We start from the raw sequence: 19,157 nt of genomic DNA on the forward strand, positions 1-19,157 counted from the left end.
CCCTCCGCCACCTTTGCGCAAGGAAAATTTGGGCTGGTCCCAAAACTCCGCAGCGGACAAGAAATGGGCTATCTTTGGCATTGTAATATGGCGGACACGAGGACCGCCCCAGGAGTGAGGAAAAAGACGTTTACCGCCACCACCAGCACCACGGATGTGCAAAAAAAACCCATCCTAATGAGTCCCATAGTTGATAAAAATATCGCTTTTTTAGTTAGTGTTATGTATTTTAGTATGTATATTAAATTTATGTGCTCTATTTTTTTGTGAAAGTATTGCATTTGTTTTTAATATATGTGTAAATATTTAGAAGTTATTAATTGTATTTTAATAAAATTTTGCATTTTAGTTCCGAAGCGTGTTGTGGGTTTATAGGGGAATAGGGTGGGAAGTAATGTAATTATAATAAATTGAATATTAATTTGTATTTATTAGTATTTATTTCATTCTAATTTTATAGTGTTATATATGGGGATTAGTTTATTATTAATTAATTATTAATTGGCAGTTCATTTTTATTTATTATTTAAATGGTAAATATGTTCATTGTGTCATATTTTTAGGAGCGGGTTGTGGGTTTATAGGGGAATAGGGTGGAAAGTAATTTAAATATAATTACTTTATCAATATTTTTTATTTGACAATATGTAATCATTTAATATTTTATATTTCTAATTGTGGGAATTCATTTAATATTAATTATTTATTAACTGGTTGTTAAGGATTATTAATTAATTGGCACTTATGTAAATTGTGTTATTTTTTTAGGAGCGGGTTGTGGGTTGATAGGGGAGTAATTTTATTTTAATACATGTATTAATATTTTTAATATAATATTTTTCAAATTGAATTTTATAGCGTTAATTGTGTGAATTAATGTATTAATAATTATTTATATTCTGCTTGTTACTTGGTATTAATTAATTAATTAGTTCCTAATTAATTATATCAATTTTGTCAAGTTTACGAAATTGGTGGTGGCATTTATAGGGAAATATGGTGGGAGGTAATCTATTTATTATTAATTCATTATTGGTTAATTAATGCTAATTAACTAATTTAAATTTAAATATGGCCATTGTGTAATTATTTTGATGTGTGAGTTGTGGGTTTATAGTGGTAAATGCTGGGAAGTACATTTTTTAAAACTAATTAATGATTTGTTGTTAATTGCTATTAATTTATTAATGTAAAATGAGTTATGGAAATTGTGTAAATATTTTTAGGTGTGTGTTTTGGTGTTTGTGGTGAATACTCCACCACAATCCAATATTTGTGGGAATAGCGCCTCACCTCACCTGGCTGCAGCTCAGGTAATGAGGAGCACCGCTCTCTCCCGGCGTTCTTCTGCGCTAACTGAGGAGCCTACCTAGTTAGCGCAGAGGAACGCCGGGAGACACTGACGGAGAGAGCGGTGCTCCTCATTACCTGAGCTGCAGCCAGGTGAGGTGAGGCGCTATTCCCACAAATATTGGATTGTGGTGGAGTATTCAACCTGAAATGCAGGTGATATAATCCCTTTTATATTTTTTCACTTATTTAACACTAGTAGCAACATCTAGGTCCTGACGAATGCATTGGCACTTTATCCACTTATGCAGAAACATGTCGACCATTATTTGCTGAATAGATATTTTGCTAAATCTGTTTGTTTCACTTGATTTTAGTCTTGGAGAGCTGCGAGAAAACATTGAAAATGATACTTCTACTCAGCCTGATCCAATTTTACCCTATCACTACTCACACTCTTGCACTGCTTTACTTCAGTTGTCCCCTTTCATTGATTCTTTAATCTGCACCACCAACTTGCTGATACAAGGGTAATTTGGTTCTCACAGTCTTCTCTATATTCTCTCGACTGTGATTGTACTGACTCCTGGGTAAGGAGAACCCACATGATGTAAAAAGTGGCGGAATAGATCGGCAACTGATGGGAAAATGTTCACCTACCCTTGGGTTTGTTTTTCCCAGTCTGTTTGACCACGTGCATTTCAATCACATACAATAGATCACGTGGTGTTTCTTTATATAAAAATATATAAAAAAACCTTTTTTCTGTTATGTCATGGGTCTTTTATGAATTGAGCTTTCCTCCCCTTTCTTTCCCCTTTTATTGACTCCTAGATACTCTTTGTGTATAGATGTTACAAATAGGGGCATGTATCTAGTTGTGAGTCTTTAAACTGGCCCTTGGACCCCCTTTCAAAGTAGTGTGTATTATAGTAATTTTTACCCCTCCATTATCCAACACTTTTCCTACTGTTGCACTCACTGGAGTGGGAATAATAATTTTTATGATATAATTAAAAAAAATACTTTTTATGTTACAGGTGTATGTATATATATATATATATATGTATTTATAATGTTTAATATATTTCTAACATTTTATAATGAATTACAATTATTATTTGTTAATTATTTTAAAGTAAAAATATATTACATTTTATAAATGTAAGTTTACTTTTTTTTAATTAAATGTATTACTTATAATTGTTAAAATTTACATATAAATCTAAATATTTTTTGAAGTTAAATGTATTACTTAACATTATTTTTTATACATTAAAAAAACGATGTTTTGTACTGCGATATTTTTAACAATGATATGTTTTCCCAATATTTTTGTACTTACCATTAAGAAGATAGGAGGCCGATATTTATGTCCAGATATTTGTGTAACTTGATATTCTGGTATTCGATATTCTGTCAGTGATCCGACGTTGAGCACATTAACTCAGCAGGATGCGAAATGTCAGTAGTGCCAGGAAGGAATGGTGAAGGATGCACGGCAAAAACACTGAGCACACGAACACAATAGGATGTGTGCCGGCCAAGCAAGATACCTTCTCCCGATAGAAGGAAACATAAATCCAGACACCATGGTAACGGAGGACGCGCTACTTGTTACCACGGCCCCCGTATCACATGATTAGATAATCAGGAAATGCTGTGCCGTAATCTCATGAGATCATGCGCATAGAAAAAAAACAAGGAAACAGAAAGGAGGCACACCAGTAGGAACCAGGAAAACCCAGGAAAACAGATGAATAAAGAAGAAGCCACTCCATTAGTAAGGATGGCATTCCCTTCAAGAAGCCCAATATTAAAAACGGTATACACTATGGCAGTGATTGCAGAATTCTTTGGGGTAAGGAACATACGTTGGGAGCATACCGTACATACAGACCTGGTGGTAACATTGACATATGGAAGGAGTGGAGGTAAGGGAATATTGAAATGTACTATCTGTGGAGAAGCCTAGTTAAGGAAGTGGTGGGGTTCCTTCGATATAACACCAGTTATATGTTTAACAGATCACAGAAGTGCATTTAATGTACAGGCTGTTGACTATGAAGTTGGACGGCACATGAGGCATTTCTTATCTTACATAAATATATTTAAATTGTAATATTTTCTTTCTAATTCCTCTCTCCTACATAAAGCCTATTGTGGATTTCCTTCTTCCCAGCCCATCACTACATGGCCTTTGTATGGTCTCACTTTGACATATGAATTCCCCTCAGCCTTGTTAGGTTACCTGGCAGGTTAAGTCCCATTCAATCTTACCAATCAGCCGGACTGGCACCAAGGGTTCAGGACTAGCTAGCTCAGCAATATTTTACCTCCAATGGAATGCTCCCTGTTTTTTTTGTTTTTAATCGACATGTTCACGGCACTCTTGAATATGGTGATATTCCAGTAAGTGGAGTCAGGTTGGTTGGTATTTACTGTGCTGCTCATTTCTCTCCTATGACTGTGTAGTTCTCCTTGATCCCTTCCATAACTCCTCCTGGAAATCTTTTTTTATCCACTCTCCATCTTGTTTTTCCACTGTGTCACTTTCTGTCCTCTCTTATATAGCTCTCATCTCTCTTATCACATTTTGTCTTCATTTCAATGTTTCTATTTCTTTCACAGTTTGCTGCCTATTCTGTGGTCATTGTTTATCTTCACTATGATGCCTTTACCTTTTTTTGCTGAGTTTTCCCTTCTCTCTACCTTTGTCCACATCTTTCATGCCTCTGATTTAGTTCCTTCAATTTCTACTGTCATTTGAACGCACACTCCCTCTTTTTACTGTTGCATACTGCCCTCATCTTTATCCATCGACCATGCTCACCCCTTTCCTGCCAACATAAACTGTGTCCTTTTGTTCATTTTCAGCCTGCCATCTCTTCCACATTTCTCTGGGGGAAGCTCCCTTGATATTGCTAGCACTCCTTGGAAGGGGTCATGTACTTCGATGTATGAATTTGTGCCTCACCACTTTAAATGTTCACCATCCGCCACTGGTCCTCGCTTTCCCATTATCTTCTGCTGTTCGTCTGGGTGGACTTCACTGCTTGGGTGAAGGTACAGGGCGAGTGGTGCTCATACTCCCTACCCTGTGGAATTTGTAAACAGTATGGAATCAAACCAATGCTATTACTTGGAAAGCTAACTTCCCCTACTTCTCTGAACTTTTTCAGCATGTACAGAAATGCTACATAGTACACGCGCACGAGCAACTCGCCCACTCTCATCACCACATTCTCTCGCTGCAATGCTCAAGAAAAGAGATTAGAACCAATTTTTTATTCACATCAACATTTAAAATTGCTCATAAGCAAAGTCCGTCGAGGGACATGTTTTCTTCTAGAAAACATTAATTTAGTAGATATCAAAAGCAAGAAAGAAGATGAATGCACAGGACAAATATCAGATTTCACATTCTAAGAACATCCAGCACAAATATGGTAAGATCCGCTTTGCACATTGTGCCAGAAGGCCCCACCTTGCAACAGACCCCCAGGTTCCACCCAGGGCATCCATGCACCATTCCTAAAGGAATTGACAGGAAAATCATTGGGACAACTTTGCCACATCTCCTCCAAACTTGAGGAGGACAGCAAACTTAAATTCGGGGCACTGCTTAGCGCACCAGTCCACCAGTCCACCCGGGTACCTGAACACAGGTGTAAGTCTCAAAGTTCCAAACCAGGCATCGCTGGGTAGGAGAGGAGACAAGAGTCCAGGACCACCTGCAGGTTAGCTGCCCTCCCGCCAGCCCGGTGCCTTCACAAATCATACCCCACCAAGGGGTCAGTCCAGTCCCAGAATCAGAATTCTTGTGTATCCCCCTTTAATATCTGCCAGGGACACTGTCAGTTGCGGGTGGGTGGGTGGTTGACTAGCGACAGCTGGTTCCAATCCACACCAGGCATGATGAAAGGGACAAAGAGGAAGCTATCTGCGGTGTGCTGGCTTAAATGGTCCCCCGGGGCTTCGCCACGCCTCTTGATGACATTGCCAGACGACCCTCCAACGCCTGCACTTCCTGTGTAAAACGGGGCTCCAGCCCGTGGGGCGATTAACTGCGCCTCTCCCCTAGTTGGGGGGCACCTGCTCAAGAGGCTAACCATGGTGCCACCACTTTTAAAACATGCTTAGAGCCACTCTTAACCATTGCCATGAATGCAGCATGTACTAAGTCTAGCCTAAAAGGGCAGCCTGACTGCTATTAACTTTTCTAAACTCCTCATTGACACAGCTGAGTCTTCAAGTACTGTCAACTCTTGGACGAATCAGGTGGAGGGCGTGTCTGTATCTGTTTGAGGATCCGGTGCAGCAGGAGGAGTGAACCAGTAATTTACAGGGAACATGCTTGTTGCTGAGTCAGCGCGAGAGACAAGACTGCAGCCTCACATTACCGAGCAGAGGTCTTCCGAGGTCTCGCTATGAATGGGAGAAAACAAGTTGATGCGTTGAGTAACATCGGTCGCACCCTTTATACTTTATTAACGTGCTCATCTTTAGGACACGCAGTGCAAGGGATAAGCAAGGCACAACTGCAACATTTGAGAGGGATGGCTGCGTCTGCAAAGGCTTTGCGTCAAGGTAATGATCTCTTATTTTTAAGGAGAAAACGTTCATTTTGTTTTAAACCTCAGAAAAGATTAAACCTGGTTCTTCCGGTCAGTAAACTTTTATTGACATCTATTGAATTCTGCTGTTAGAATTCCAGTATTTTCGCCGAATCATTCTAATTTACATATACATTAATATTCGACATCATTAAACCCATTTCTGTTTTTAACTATGAACATTATGTAGGGTGTCAAGGTATGAGCTATATTTTATGCTGTCAGGTCATAGACACATATTTAATATTGAAAAGAGGCCCGTGTGCTTAAGTGCGTTAAGTATTACACCCTCACAGTTTTCCCCTGACAGGTTTCAGCAGGTCAGACCTGCTGAAATTTATCGTGGGGAAAAGGTCAGGGAAAAAAGGCAAAACATGCAGAATGTGAAGTGTTAAAATCGATTTTGCCTGTTATGCTCCATTTTCAAGTATTCGTAAATGGTTTTCACTTCATGTGCTAACTACCCCTCCCTGTTTCGTCAAACTAGTAATAAGAACTTCAGTCTTTGGAGTAGCAAAGTGCCATGGGTCCAGGTGCAGGTCTTAGCCCCTCGACAAGTTAGTAAAACACAGTTACTATTAGATGTAGTTGATTCAACACATCCCTAAGGCCATATGCCACTGTGCCTTTGCACTAATTCGAACTTCTCCTTTAGTCTAGGGGCATATTCTCAAGGATTGATAGCAAATTTATGAGCACTTTATCACAGCCAAAGTGGCGATAAATGTATCACCCCATTCACAAGCTGGTGCAAAAAGCCCATATTATCAGTTTACCTGCGTAGCAGCTGCAAACAACATCGCCACAGATGACACACGCAACTATCGCTAATGAGATGCAGAGTAGGCGTTCCCGTGCAAAAGGGAGCCCAGCCCAGAGCCACACCTGAAGGGCAACAGATGTCATGGAGCCACTGATCATGCAGCTACAGCCACCACCCCCAGGACCTCCCCCCCCCTCGGGCAAAGACATGTTACATCAACCTCACAGAATCATGTACAAAAAAATTCACCTGATGTCGCAATAACATGCATGTGTCATCACAAAAATGAAATTCACACATACACCTTTGAATTACCAAACGAAACATTTTATTAAAAAAACCTCAAAACAACAATTATGAAGACTCATGTCGGGTCTCCTCGGGACAATCTGTAGGTCACAGCCTGCAAGACAAATATCCAGATAAGAAGGTGTTTCATGCGCTCATCAAAAGACAGAGAGAGAGCGAAAAAGAGAGAGAGAAACAGAGAGAGATACAAAGAGGGAGAAATACGGAACGAGAGGGAGAGAGTGAGAAAGCAGAAACAGAGGGAGAGAGAGAGAAAGACGGAAAGAGAGGACGAAAGACGGAAAGAGAGGGAAAGAGAGACACAGAGAAAAGAAGAGAGGGACAGGGACAGAGAGTGCCTACACTGGGTACCCAGGCCTCATTGCTCACCTGCTGCCACCGGTGTCTCCAACCACGTGCCGATATGTACTGGAGTAGTCCAGCGCTGCCTGCTGGCTCAGGCCTACACTGCGGTCCAGCAGGGCACACAAATACTTAGCAGTCCAGACCACCAGGATGGGACATCAACGCAGGCTGCACAAGCGCTCAGCACTTAAGGTGCCTCTACCTCAGTGCACCGAAAGTCACTGTCCCGTGGCGGTGTACCTGTGCTGGCCGCAGTGTATCCGGTGCCACCAAGCTTGTGCCCCGCAAGTCATGAACCCTCTACGATAGAGTATCATAGTGTGGACGCCATCATGTCACCTCCGGCCCTGGGAAATGTGATGTTGCAGGACCCTCGGCCCTCATGCATCACTAATAACCACACAGATACACCTAGAGAGACAGTGGAAATGGCGTCGAGCACGTGCGCCTGGCCCTTTTTACTGGCAGGATCACATGTCCTGTGACTCCTGTGCCGGATGGGTATGGTGTGGGTGTAAACCAGCTGTGAAAAAGTGGCTGTGGCATGCCGACAACTAGACCTGTGATCAGCAGATCACCGCATGGAAGACCAGGGACATGTAGCATTTTTGTCCCCCCCTGTAAGTGTAAGCAGAGTGGTCTGGCCTGGCGTAATCCAGTCCAGTGTAAGGGCATGAACAATGATCCTGGGGCTCTGGGCATGGCTCCGTACTAGGCTGGACAAGGAAGTAACTAATATGTGTGTCTTAGTTGTAGTGTCAGGGCCACACGAACTGCAATTGACAATGTGTCACCCTGTGACCCACGTCCTACGACAAGAGCAACATCGACGTAAGGGGGACTCAATGACCCTACATTCATCCCTACTAACACATTTGAAAGATCATAGACATGACACATCTGTGTGATAATGAATGTTTAATGCAAAATTAGTGGAGTGTTGCAGCTGGAGCAGTACAGGTTCACGCAAACCCAAATTTCAAATTTTGTCCCGTGGAGGGCCAACCAGAGTCCTTCAGGGAATGACAAGTCCAAAGGAAGAGGAAGAGTTCAGCCGCAGTCTGATTGCAGTGTCATTGGCGATCAAACAGAATAAGGTCCAAGGTTAGTGTCGCAGAGTGTATCGGGGGACAGTGGAAGGTGATCATGCAGAGGGCCGAACCAAACAGAAACCGCCCATATGGCGGAGATGGATGCAACAGTTTTCTTCTTACCAGTAAGGCAGATCCATCCGCATCTTCTTCCTCTGCTGTTTCATGTGCCTCACATGTGGGTGGTGGTGTTCTATCTCCAGCACTGTGTGGCATGGACACCTCAGGGGCCAGAGGTGCAATGTCAGCATGCATCAGCACCAGGTCTTGTGGCAGCAATGCCATGAGGATGGTCCTGAGGTAATTGAGGAACCCAGCTACCTCTCGCTGGGGTACAAAAGGGGGTGGTAATGGACGGAGCATCTGAATCAATCAAACACTCACACCCAGTCAAAAGATCTGGGTTTAATCCATCACCGTTCTTTAGCCCACTCTGCCACCCCAGTTCAGACATGGCTATATGCAAATCAGTCTGACCCTGTGCCTCATGGGAACAGTCCAGCCCGAACTGTCAAACCATGTCTTCCCTGGACCGGAAACAAGCTTCCGAGGACCGGTTTCTGGCATTCCAGCCGTCTTCAGCCCGGCTTGCTTGAATCCAGTGGCAAATTGAGCAAGGGACTCATGTCTGAGCATACCCTGCCACACTTATGGCGGCCAAAAGCGGTACAAAAGGGGGTGGTAATGGACGGAGCATCTGAATCAACACTCACACCCAGTCAAAAGATCTGGGTTTAATCCATCACCGTTGTTTAGCCCACTCTGCCACCCCAGTTCAGGCATGGCTATATGCAAATCAGTCTGACCCTGTGCCTCATGGGAACATCCAGCCCGAACTGCTAAACCATGTCTTCCCTGGACCGGAAACAAGCTTCCGAGGACCGGTTTCTGGCATTCCAGCCGTCTTCAGCCCGGCTTGCTTGAATCCAGTGGCAAAGTGAGCAAGGGACTCACGTCTGAGCATACCCTGCCACACTTATGGCGGCCAAAAGCGGTACAAAAGGGGGTGGTAATGGACGGAGCATCTGAATCAATCAAACACTCACATCCAGTCAAAAGATCTGGGTTTAATCCATCACTGTTCTTTAGCCCACTCTGCCACCCCAGTTCAGACATGGCTATATGCAAATCAGTCTGACCCTGTGCCTCATGGGAACAGTCCAGCCCGAACTGCCAAACCATGTCTTCCCTGGACCGGAAACAAGCTTCCGAGGACCGGTTTCTGGCATTCCAGCCGTCTTCAGCTTTTGCTTGAATCCAGTGGCAAAGTGAGCAAGGGACTCACGTCTAAGCATACCCTGCCACACTTATGGCGGCCAAAAGCGGTACAAAAGGGGGTGGTAATGGACGGAGCATCTGAATCAATCAAACACTCACACCCAGTCAAAGGATCTGGGGTGCAGCCGTGGCAGCCGCTCTTTCCGCCTGCGTCCACTCCATGGTCTCTATTAACCTCCGTATGTGTCCCAACTCTCGGATGACATCGCTAGAGCCACTCTGACTGGACAGTTGTTCTAGTCCCTGAGTCAGGGCTCCAGCGATGTCAGCCATGGTCCATTGGAGAGCACGGAGCAGATTGTTGGTGTCCGTTAGGGACTGTGAGTGGTCCCTGATGGGACTTAGACACCCACGTATGGCATCTAGTTTGGCTGCCATTTGGTCAAACCCCACCCGCACCTGTTCAGCCAGCTACTCCTGGCACCCCAACACACACCGTTGGAAGGCCATGTGGTCTTTGTGGGGGTCCTGGGAGGCAGCCGTGGTGGTGGGTGCTGCCTGCTGTGTGGTCTGTGCAGGGGGTCGGGTCTCCTCGATGCAGCTAGGCTGCCCAGCTCCTGGAAGTGAGCTGCGGAGGTTCTCCATGAGCTGTTGGAGGGCCTCAGATTAGAAGGTGTGGTGGTCCTCTTCATCATCAGAGAAGAGAGTTTCGGGCTGCTCTGTAGGAGGTGTTGGACTTCCCTCTGCAATGTGAAAGGGAGATGCAGTTGAACATTGTTTTCACATGTATGTTGTCGCTTTGTACATGTTTACATACAGACTGCATGACTGTCTACATTGTGGCTGTTTGTGGGGCACTGCCTATTTGGTGCGGGACAGTTGACATTTCGACCACATCACAGATGTGTGTTGGGACTTGTACATTATCAACTCACATTTGCCTGCAATGTCAAATGTGATTGGCCAGTTTCTACACACACTCTGCACCAGTTGTGTCCAGTGTTCTGTTGTGGACGTGTTGTGGTTTGAACCACATTGGTATCTATGTTGATGTGCTCTGCATGTTATGTGTGTGTGTGCTGCATTTTGGGTGATTCACCCCTGCAGCTCTGATTTTGCTGATCCTTCTCCCTTACATGCAGTGTGCCTTTGCCTTCTGTGCTTGGACAGTGCGGTGATTTTGCATACTTGGGTACATCCATCTCTTGATGGGAGTTGGGGGTCTGGGGCATGGTTTGTCTGCAGATATGCTTTACTTAATTATGCATGTGTGCCATTGTTCTCAACTCCCCCCGTCGCCCCAGTCCATGGTCGTTACTCACCCTGGTGCTGTTGTGTCCGGTCATGTTGAGCAGTGTTGTGTCCCCAACTCCTGCCACCGTCTCCCCACTGATGACCGTGGACAACATTTCCTCCATATCGTCCAGCTCCTCCTGTGGCACAGGACTCCCACCTCCAGTCTGCATTGTAGCCTTCTGGTTGTTGGCAAGTTTCTGCTTGGTTTTGCGCTTGACGTCATTCCAGTGCCTCTTGACCTCTTCCATTGTCCTCTTCAGCACTCCGACTGCCTTCACCAGGTCCACAATGGACTGCCATATTCCATTTTTTGTTGCCAACGACACAGTGGAGGTGACGAACAGTAGTTGATGGTGTTCTATCACCTCCGTAATCAGGGAACTGTTTTCCTGCATACTGAACCGCTTCTTCCTACTCTTCGTCTCCGTGCCCTTCCCTGACCCTGAAGTCTTAGGCTGGTCCTCCGGGGGGCTTGTGGGGTTTTGGTTGTCCTCTGTACTTGCTCCAGCAACATCCATTGTGCTTCGCTGTTGTTTGGCTTTTGTATGTATGTAATTTTCTACTTATATGGTGATTTTTCCCACCTGAAGTGTGTGAATTGTAGGCCTGTCGCTGATTTTCACAGATTTTTGTATCGCAATTGACCTCATCGTAGCTTTTTTTTGTTTGTGTTTTGCATTTTTGCTGCGTTGCGTTGGTTTTATCGCTGACATTTAACGCGTTATCATGGGCCTATCGCATGGTACCGCAGTGTTGTAAATACAACATTGATACAGCTTTATTTTCCAGCAATAGACTGTGATTAGAAGTCGATTCTTAAAGCATTTAATGCACGTGGGTGCAGGGCTTCATATATACAAAATAATAGATGAATGTTGAGGTTTTTTAATTTTTAATTTTATTTTTGTACATCCAGCAGCAGTACATTACAAAAGCATAAAGCATTGTTCACATGCGCGACCCCAAAAGGTTACATAACATTGTTCACATGTAAGTCATACATCACTTTTTTACATTGCATCTATGCATAATTAAGTAAATGACCTCCCTGGGAATGTTATGTTATGTTATGTTATGTTATGTTCTGTTATGTTATGTTATGTTATGTGATGTTAAGGTGTCTTATATAGCGCGAACAGCTGCCCCAGCAAAAGGGCGTCCCGGCGCTGAAAAAAATCTGACACAACACAAGGCAATACCAGCTAGTTAGTGGGGAAGAGAAAAGTCTTGATAGCCTTCCTAAATTGTTAAGGCCCCGAATCTGCACAGGAAATGTGTTCCATAGCATGGCAGTTCTGTAACGAAAGGAGCAGCCGCCCGCCTGGACTCTTCGAATCCGAGGAACCACTACCAAATGCTGGCCCTCTGACCGAAGGGAGCGTGATGGAACATATGATGAGAGAAGATTGGCCAGAATAGGTGGAGTGGCAGTTTTCAAAACCTTAAAGGAGGTGCATAGGGCCTTGAATTCAATGCACCTGGCCATCGGAAGCCAATGGAGTCGACGGATGGCACTGGACAGAGCAGAACTTCCGCAAGCCTAGGAGTGTTCTAACTGCTGCATTTTGTATCCTTTGCAGCCTCTGAATATCTGCTTTGTTAGACCCTAAGTAGAGGGAATAGGCATAGTCAAGTCTGGACACGACCATCACTTGAAAGATGAGCTGACGTGTAGAGGCATCAAAGAAGCCCATCAATGGCCTGAGCCCCTGTAGTAGTCCAAAGCAGATCCCTGCTGTTTTTTTGGTTTGGGCTCGATAGTTTAAAGATGAGTCCAACCAAATCTCTAAGTTCTTTACTACTTGCTTAAGGGAAGGGGGCGTGCCCATACTTGCAGGCCACCAAAGGTCACTCAACAGACCATGGCCTCTGCCTACCACCATGTCAGGGGTTGGATGGGTATGGAACACGAGACCACGCTAATGTACTCTTAGGGATGTTTATTGAGATAATTGTCAATGTTCGAATCAGGGTTTTCAGGAATGCAAACTTCTTGGTAGTCCTCCGTCTGGCTCCTTTTGGTGTCCCCTGGGTTTCTTGGGCTACGGCCCACCTCTAGGACCGCAGTGTAGGGACCCGTGGCGTCTTCTCCCTCCTTCAGCCCACCGGGTTTGAAAGCAGTATACAGAACGCCTCGTCTCTCCACGTTGTTCTCTCCGCTCTCTGCTCTGCGGTCCTCCTCCGCTCTCCTCTCGCTCTCCACTCTTCGGTCCTCCTCCGCTCTCCTCTCACTCTCCACTCTTTGGTCCTCCTCCGCTCTCCTCTCGCTCTCCACTCTTCGGTCCTCGTCCTCCGCTCTCCACTCGCTCTCCACTCTTCGGTTCTCCTCCTCTGCTCTCCTCTCGCTCTCCACTCTTCCTCCTCGGGTGCTCTGCTTTCTCCTCGCTGTCACCGCACACCGTCCGTTCTCCGCCTAAGCCTCTTATCCCCGCCTCAGCTCCATTCACTTCCGCCTGATGACGCGACTCCTCCCCTTTCAGCCAGTCGAAGGCTAGAGCGCTGTGGCATACTTCCGGGTTCGTTTTCGGTGGCAACCAGGAAGTCCGGGTTCGTTCTGTGGCAGATGGGCGGGCTCTCCTGTTCCTCCTCCTCCCCACACACCAATACCTCCGACTTTTTGGAATTACGTTGGCGGCAGTTAGCAGTCATCCACACGGCCACTGCCGCAAGATTGCCCTGAAACTTGGGGGCGTCTTGCTCGGTGTTGTTGGAGAGTGCCATCACTGAGTGTCATCAGCATACGAGACCATGGTCAAGCCCCTACTTAAGGCTACAGCATCCAAAGGTTGAACATAAACATTAAAAAGTAGGAGACTAAGGGAGGAACCCTGAGGCACCCCTTGTTTGATACAATATTCACTGGACACAAACGGGGGGCTGATACAGAGAAAGACCTCTCATGAAGGAATGAAGCAAGCCACTCCCTTGCCTGACCTGTAATTCCTACCTCTGCCAAGCGTCTCAACAGAATGGCATGCGATACTGTATCAAACGCGGCACTTAAGTCCAACAGGATCAGCGCCGACGTTTGCCCCGCATCCATGGCCGACCAGAGATGTTCTGTCACAGCCAGGAGAACCGACTATGTGCTGTGACCTGGCCTAACTAAGTACACAGATTGCCAGCCACACACTTACTTAAATCCTCTATTTTTGAGGGAACAAACCATAAGAGACTTCCTGGTTCGTTCGAAAGGGTCCCTTTCATACATCAATACTTAAAAAAAGACAAAAAACAAATAAATAATAAAAGGGTTTGAGTGATATACCCGAACGAACCAGGAAGTCTCTTATGGTTTGTTCCCTCAAAAATAGAGGATTTAAGTAAGTGTGTGGGTGGCAATCTGTGTACTTAGTTATATTAATGGTCCAGCTAGCCCCACGTCCCAGGACCTGACTCCCCCCTTCTTCAAACGTGACCTGGCCTAAAGCCATTCTGGGAGGGATCCAGTATGTTGTTGAGGGTAAGAAAGTCTGACAAGAGGGAGTTAACATATGCCTCTGTAATCTTAGCTGCCCAAGGAAGCAAAGAAATGGGCCGATAACTTTCTGCTTTAGTTGGATCGAGGACAGGCTTTTTAAGCAGCGGAATTACTTTAGCCTGTTTCCATACCCTGGGCACCGTAGCCGTACTCAGAGACTTATTGATCAACTGAGTCAGAGAGGGTAAGATGGTTGGCAGTACGTTCTCAAATTGGTCAGGTTTAAGAGAATCAAGCAGTCGCAAATGATTCACCAAGATCAGGGGAAAGGTATAGGGAGTATTCAGTTGCTGACAACAAAATGCCGCCGACGGATTGCTGTGTGCAGACGTGAAGGAGCTGTAGATATCCTCCACCTTTTTCACAAAGAAGATGGCCATCTCCTCACACTGCTTGTTAGACTTAATAGTGGGAACCTACGCCATTATGCTGAGATTGCAAGCAGGCGAGTATAGAGAACATGCACTTAGCGGGATTGGTGCTTTCGGGGATTTGATTGAAAAGGTAAAGACGCTCATGCCTGGTAGATGGCTTTATGATTTTATTTGATTGCTGCCCTATAGATAGCCTTAGCTAGTGGGCAGAAATCCCTTCTCTAAATCCGCTCCAGCTTCTTACAACCCTTACGCATATCCGAGTTGTACCAGGGTCTTGTTTTAGATTTACGACTACCTGACCATTTCATAGGAATAAGGCTAATGGTCGTCTTATCCATTCAGAGAGTAGCCCGTATGCCTCATTGATGTCCTCCGGAAGATTGGGATGCATGGCCAAGAGGCAGGCATCAAATTGATCCCAGTCTAGTTTATAACAGGGTCGTTTCAGCAAAGTCAGCCGACCCTTAGGCCGGGCAGGAGTGACTCCATACAGAGACAAGGAGACCAAAAAACGGTCCGTCCAACCCATCCTGGCCGGCGCATGCATGGTGATATGGGATATATTGGTGAAGACCGGGTCTAATAAATGGCCAGCAGTATGTGAAGCGCCTATGACCAACCGCAGCAGTTGGCACTCTGCAAGGTCGGCTACGAAACTCGCTATATCTGTATCCTTGGTGTTGTCTAAATGGAGATTTAAGTCTCCCAGCACCGTGAAGTTAGCAGAGTTCGCTGCTAGTGAGATCAACGTATCTGCAAGGGCTACCCTAAAGCCTGAAGAAGGTCCCGGAGGTCGGTACACAAGGAGTCCAGACATCATATAGTTTGGACTCAAAGTAACTTTGAAATAACCACTCTCATAGCCGATAATCGAATGTCTAATAAAGGAGCAAGGATAGCCTGACTTATAGATTATCGCTATGCCCCCCCTAGATGCTCTCTTCAATGACAGAATCCTACAGCCCACGGGAAGCGCCAGGCCAGGTGCAGCTATTGTGACATCAGAGAGCCATGTCTCTGTAAGAAAGAGAATATCCGGAGAAGCCTCCTCCAATAAGTCATAAACCTCAGCATGATGTCTGACTAGTGAACAGCAGTTCAGACTGAGAATGCTCGCATGCAGCCCAGGCTTAGGTGGGCAGTGACATATAGGTAAGATATATGTGGCTTGAAGTTCACACCTTAAACAGAAGGAAGGGCCTTCAACAATGAGCCCATCAACCAGCTTGCACCCCCTTACAGCTGTCTGCAGCTCAAGCAAGTCCTCACGGGTTTAGGTGATAGTACCCCTCATAGGAGAGGTATCTGGTGTCGTACTGGCGCGGACAGGCGCAGACGGGCTTGCCTATGGCACGCCTTCGGCGCGCCCACTATGCGCATCCGCTGCGTGGTAGCGCCATAGATGGTTTTATAGAGTGCAGCCGGGATATGGCCCAAAGACTAGACCGCCTCTCCAAAATGGCCGCCAAACTCAGGCCACCGTAAGTGATGAGATGGGGATTTAGCACGCCAAGACTCCCTCCACACAAACAGCACAGGCTGTGGTGGACCGGGAAGAAAGCAGCATCCAAAACAGTGGAAATAAGGTAAAAAAGTAGACGAATTTAAAAGAATGACAACAGGCCTTGTTTCAATTTTAAAAGTGTCCAAGACAGCACATAACCCCACTCACGCTCTGTTGACACAAATAGGAATGTCTCTCCACTTGTTTTGCCACTGTGTGATACTCCACATGGTGACCGTGTCTTCTCATTCAAAAAGTCCCTGCCCCCCCAAAATGTTTGGGTGTGACATAGTTGAGAAAATGCCCCTATGGTGTACCTGTGTCTCCTTGCGCTGATTGCAGGTACTGCACTAGTGGGGCCCAGAAGTCTCTAGGTCTCGAGGCCTGTGGTATGTCTTCTGCGTACGCCTCCAGTGTCCCTCTGCAGTAGATCATGTCAGCAATCCTGTCTTTTAGCCTTGAGGGTCTCTTGCTCCCCCAGTGCTTTGCTATGCGCCGTTTGGCAAGAAGAAGTGCAATTGCCAGGAATTTCCTTCGTCTAGCTAACTTGAGTTTGTGTATTCCCAATATACATACCAAAAGGGTGTTTGGAATCTGCTCTGACAGCATGGTAGTGAGCATAGTTGTGATGCCTTGCCATTACGTGTAAAGTTGCTGGCATGCCCACGACATATGTAAGAAATCCGCGATCGGCATCCTACATCTCTGACATCTATCCTCTTCCCTAAGTCCAAATTTGTGTAGTTTAGCCGGGGTGTAATAAATTTGATGCATGAACTTAAAATTAATGATGAGTAAGTAACTGTTTGATGTAAGAAGTCGGAGTTGTGTGCAGCTATATTGCCAGTCCTGATCGTCTATTTGTTCGCCAGTGGCTAATTCCCATTTGCGAAGTGCAATGTTGGCCTTCTTACCTGTTCCTCTTGTGTAGCATTACAGAGGCGCGTTACTACGTTTTTCCTTGTAGGGCTGTCAAGAGTATTTGTAGTGCATGCAGTTGAGTGGGTTCATCTGGGAAAGAGGCATATAGTCCCCTAGTTGCAATACTGAAATAAGCAAACTTCTTCAATGGCGATTGATGTGCGCAAAGGGATGGATCCTCTGATGGAATAAAATGATTATGTGGGAACATGTCACCCAGAGTTGTCAGCCCCATGTCTGCTAGTAGCTTTACAATGTTTTTCTCCTGAGTCACTGTGAGTTTAGAGTGACGAGCCAGCGGAAGCGCCTCAGTGTAATTCGGGAGCTTGTGTGCCCTAAGTGCCAGAGTGTGCCACGCTTGTGATGTGCAATGAATCATGTTTGTTGTGTCTCTCGGGGTAGTTCTCTTTGGGTCTGTTATAAATGCTGTCAATGGAGAGGGATATATACTATTGTGTACTATTGATATATGTAGTATATGTGCATGAGGTCTCGTCCAATAATGAGCATGTTTTGCCTGCGCACAATAGAAATATAACTGGAGATCTGGTGCCCCAAAACCCCCTTGGTGATAAGGTTGTGTTATAATTTGCCAGCTAATTCTGGCTTGCTTTCCTGCCCATGTTAAACGCTGTAAGACTGATCCCAGCTAGTGAAAAAAACCTGCGTAAGCCATATCGGTATGTTCCAAAATAGATATAGGAACCTAGGCAGAACTATCATTTTCTGTAGCGCTATTCTGTCCGCCAAGAAGAGAGGCATTTTGATCCACTTCTCCACCTGATCCTCAAGTTTCATCAAGGCTCTACCATAGTTCTCCCTAATTACCGAGTCTGGATTGCGATGTGTCCATATTCCTAGATATTTCACCGGTTCCGTCTGCCACTTCAGGGGATATTCCAGTGTAGGTTGTGTAGTTGCTGCTGCGAGGGGGTTAACTACTGATTTGTCCCCGTTAATTTGTAGTCCTGAGTAGTGTTCAAAACTAGTATATTCTCTGATAAGTGGATTTAGATTGGTGTCAGGGTGGTTTGTATATAGGACCATGTCATCTGCATATAGTGATATACTGATGGGCCTGAGGCCACATTGTAGAGCTGATCTATAGTGTTTTTGACTGACTTTGCAAGCTAAGCGTTCTCATATTAATGCAAAGAGCATTGGTGATAGTGGACAACCCTGTCTAGTACCCCGTGTGATATCGATTGGATCGGATGTCAACCATTTATCCTAACACGTTCCTTAGATTCAGCGTACAATAGCGTTATCCACTTCAAAAAGGGCTCGGGAAAGCCCATCCTATGCAATCCTATGAACATGAAGACCCACTCTACTGAATCGAAAACCTTTGCCGCATCCAATAGGGCTACGGTGGCCGGCTTCTCCTGATCCAGTTGGTGATATAATGTAAATATCGTGTGTAAGTTATGTGTGGTTGACCGTGTCAGCATGAAGCCAGCTTGATCTGGTAGAACTAGGTTACACAATAGCGGTTGTATACTGCTATTGATTTTTGTTAAAATCTTTGTGTCTATGTTAATTAAGGAAAGTGGCCTATAGGAACCACACCTAGTTAAGTCCTTTTCAGGCTTAGGGGGAGCTATTAAAAGTGCTACCCAGAGGGATGTTGGGAGTAAGCCTTCCTCATAGGCTTCCTCATACATTTCCACTAGATAAGGAATCAGTAGATCTCGAAATTCTTTATAAAATTCTCCTGGGAATCCATCAAGACCTGGCGCTTTATTGTTGGGAAGGGAGTTTATTGCCTCTATGATTTTGTCTTTCCCGATGTGATGGCAAAAAAATGCACGGTGTGTGTCAGACAACCAAGCCAGTCCTATATCGTCCAGGTAATCATTTATTTCAGATGTTGATGTCGTCGACTGAGTGGTATATAGGTTGGCATAGTATTTAGTAATGCAAAGTAGTATGGCAGGGGTATCATA

At 45.2% G+C, this 19,157-nt stretch overlaps 1 protein-coding gene across 1 annotated transcript in view; it reads left to right on the forward strand.

The window, feature by feature from the left end:
* Positions 1-5,679: 5,679 nt before the first annotated feature.
* The window catches only part of LOC147712020 (glutathione S-transferase omega-1-like), a 169,862-nt gene continuing 156,384 nt past the window's right edge, over positions 5,680-19,157 (forward strand). The window contains exon 1 of the mRNA XM_086922752.1: positions 5,680-5,880. Coding sequence (XP_086778878.1) covers positions 5,721-5,880 — 160 coding nt within the window. The 5' untranslated portion in view covers positions 5,680-5,720. The remainder of the gene's footprint in view (positions 5,881-19,157) is intronic.

This window comes from Lissotriton vulgaris, chromosome 5 (genome assembly GCF_964263255.1).
Source record: "Lissotriton vulgaris chromosome 5, aLisVul1.2, whole genome shotgun sequence".
Classification (NCBI taxonomy): Eukaryota; Metazoa; Chordata; class Amphibia; order Caudata; family Salamandridae; genus Lissotriton; species Lissotriton vulgaris.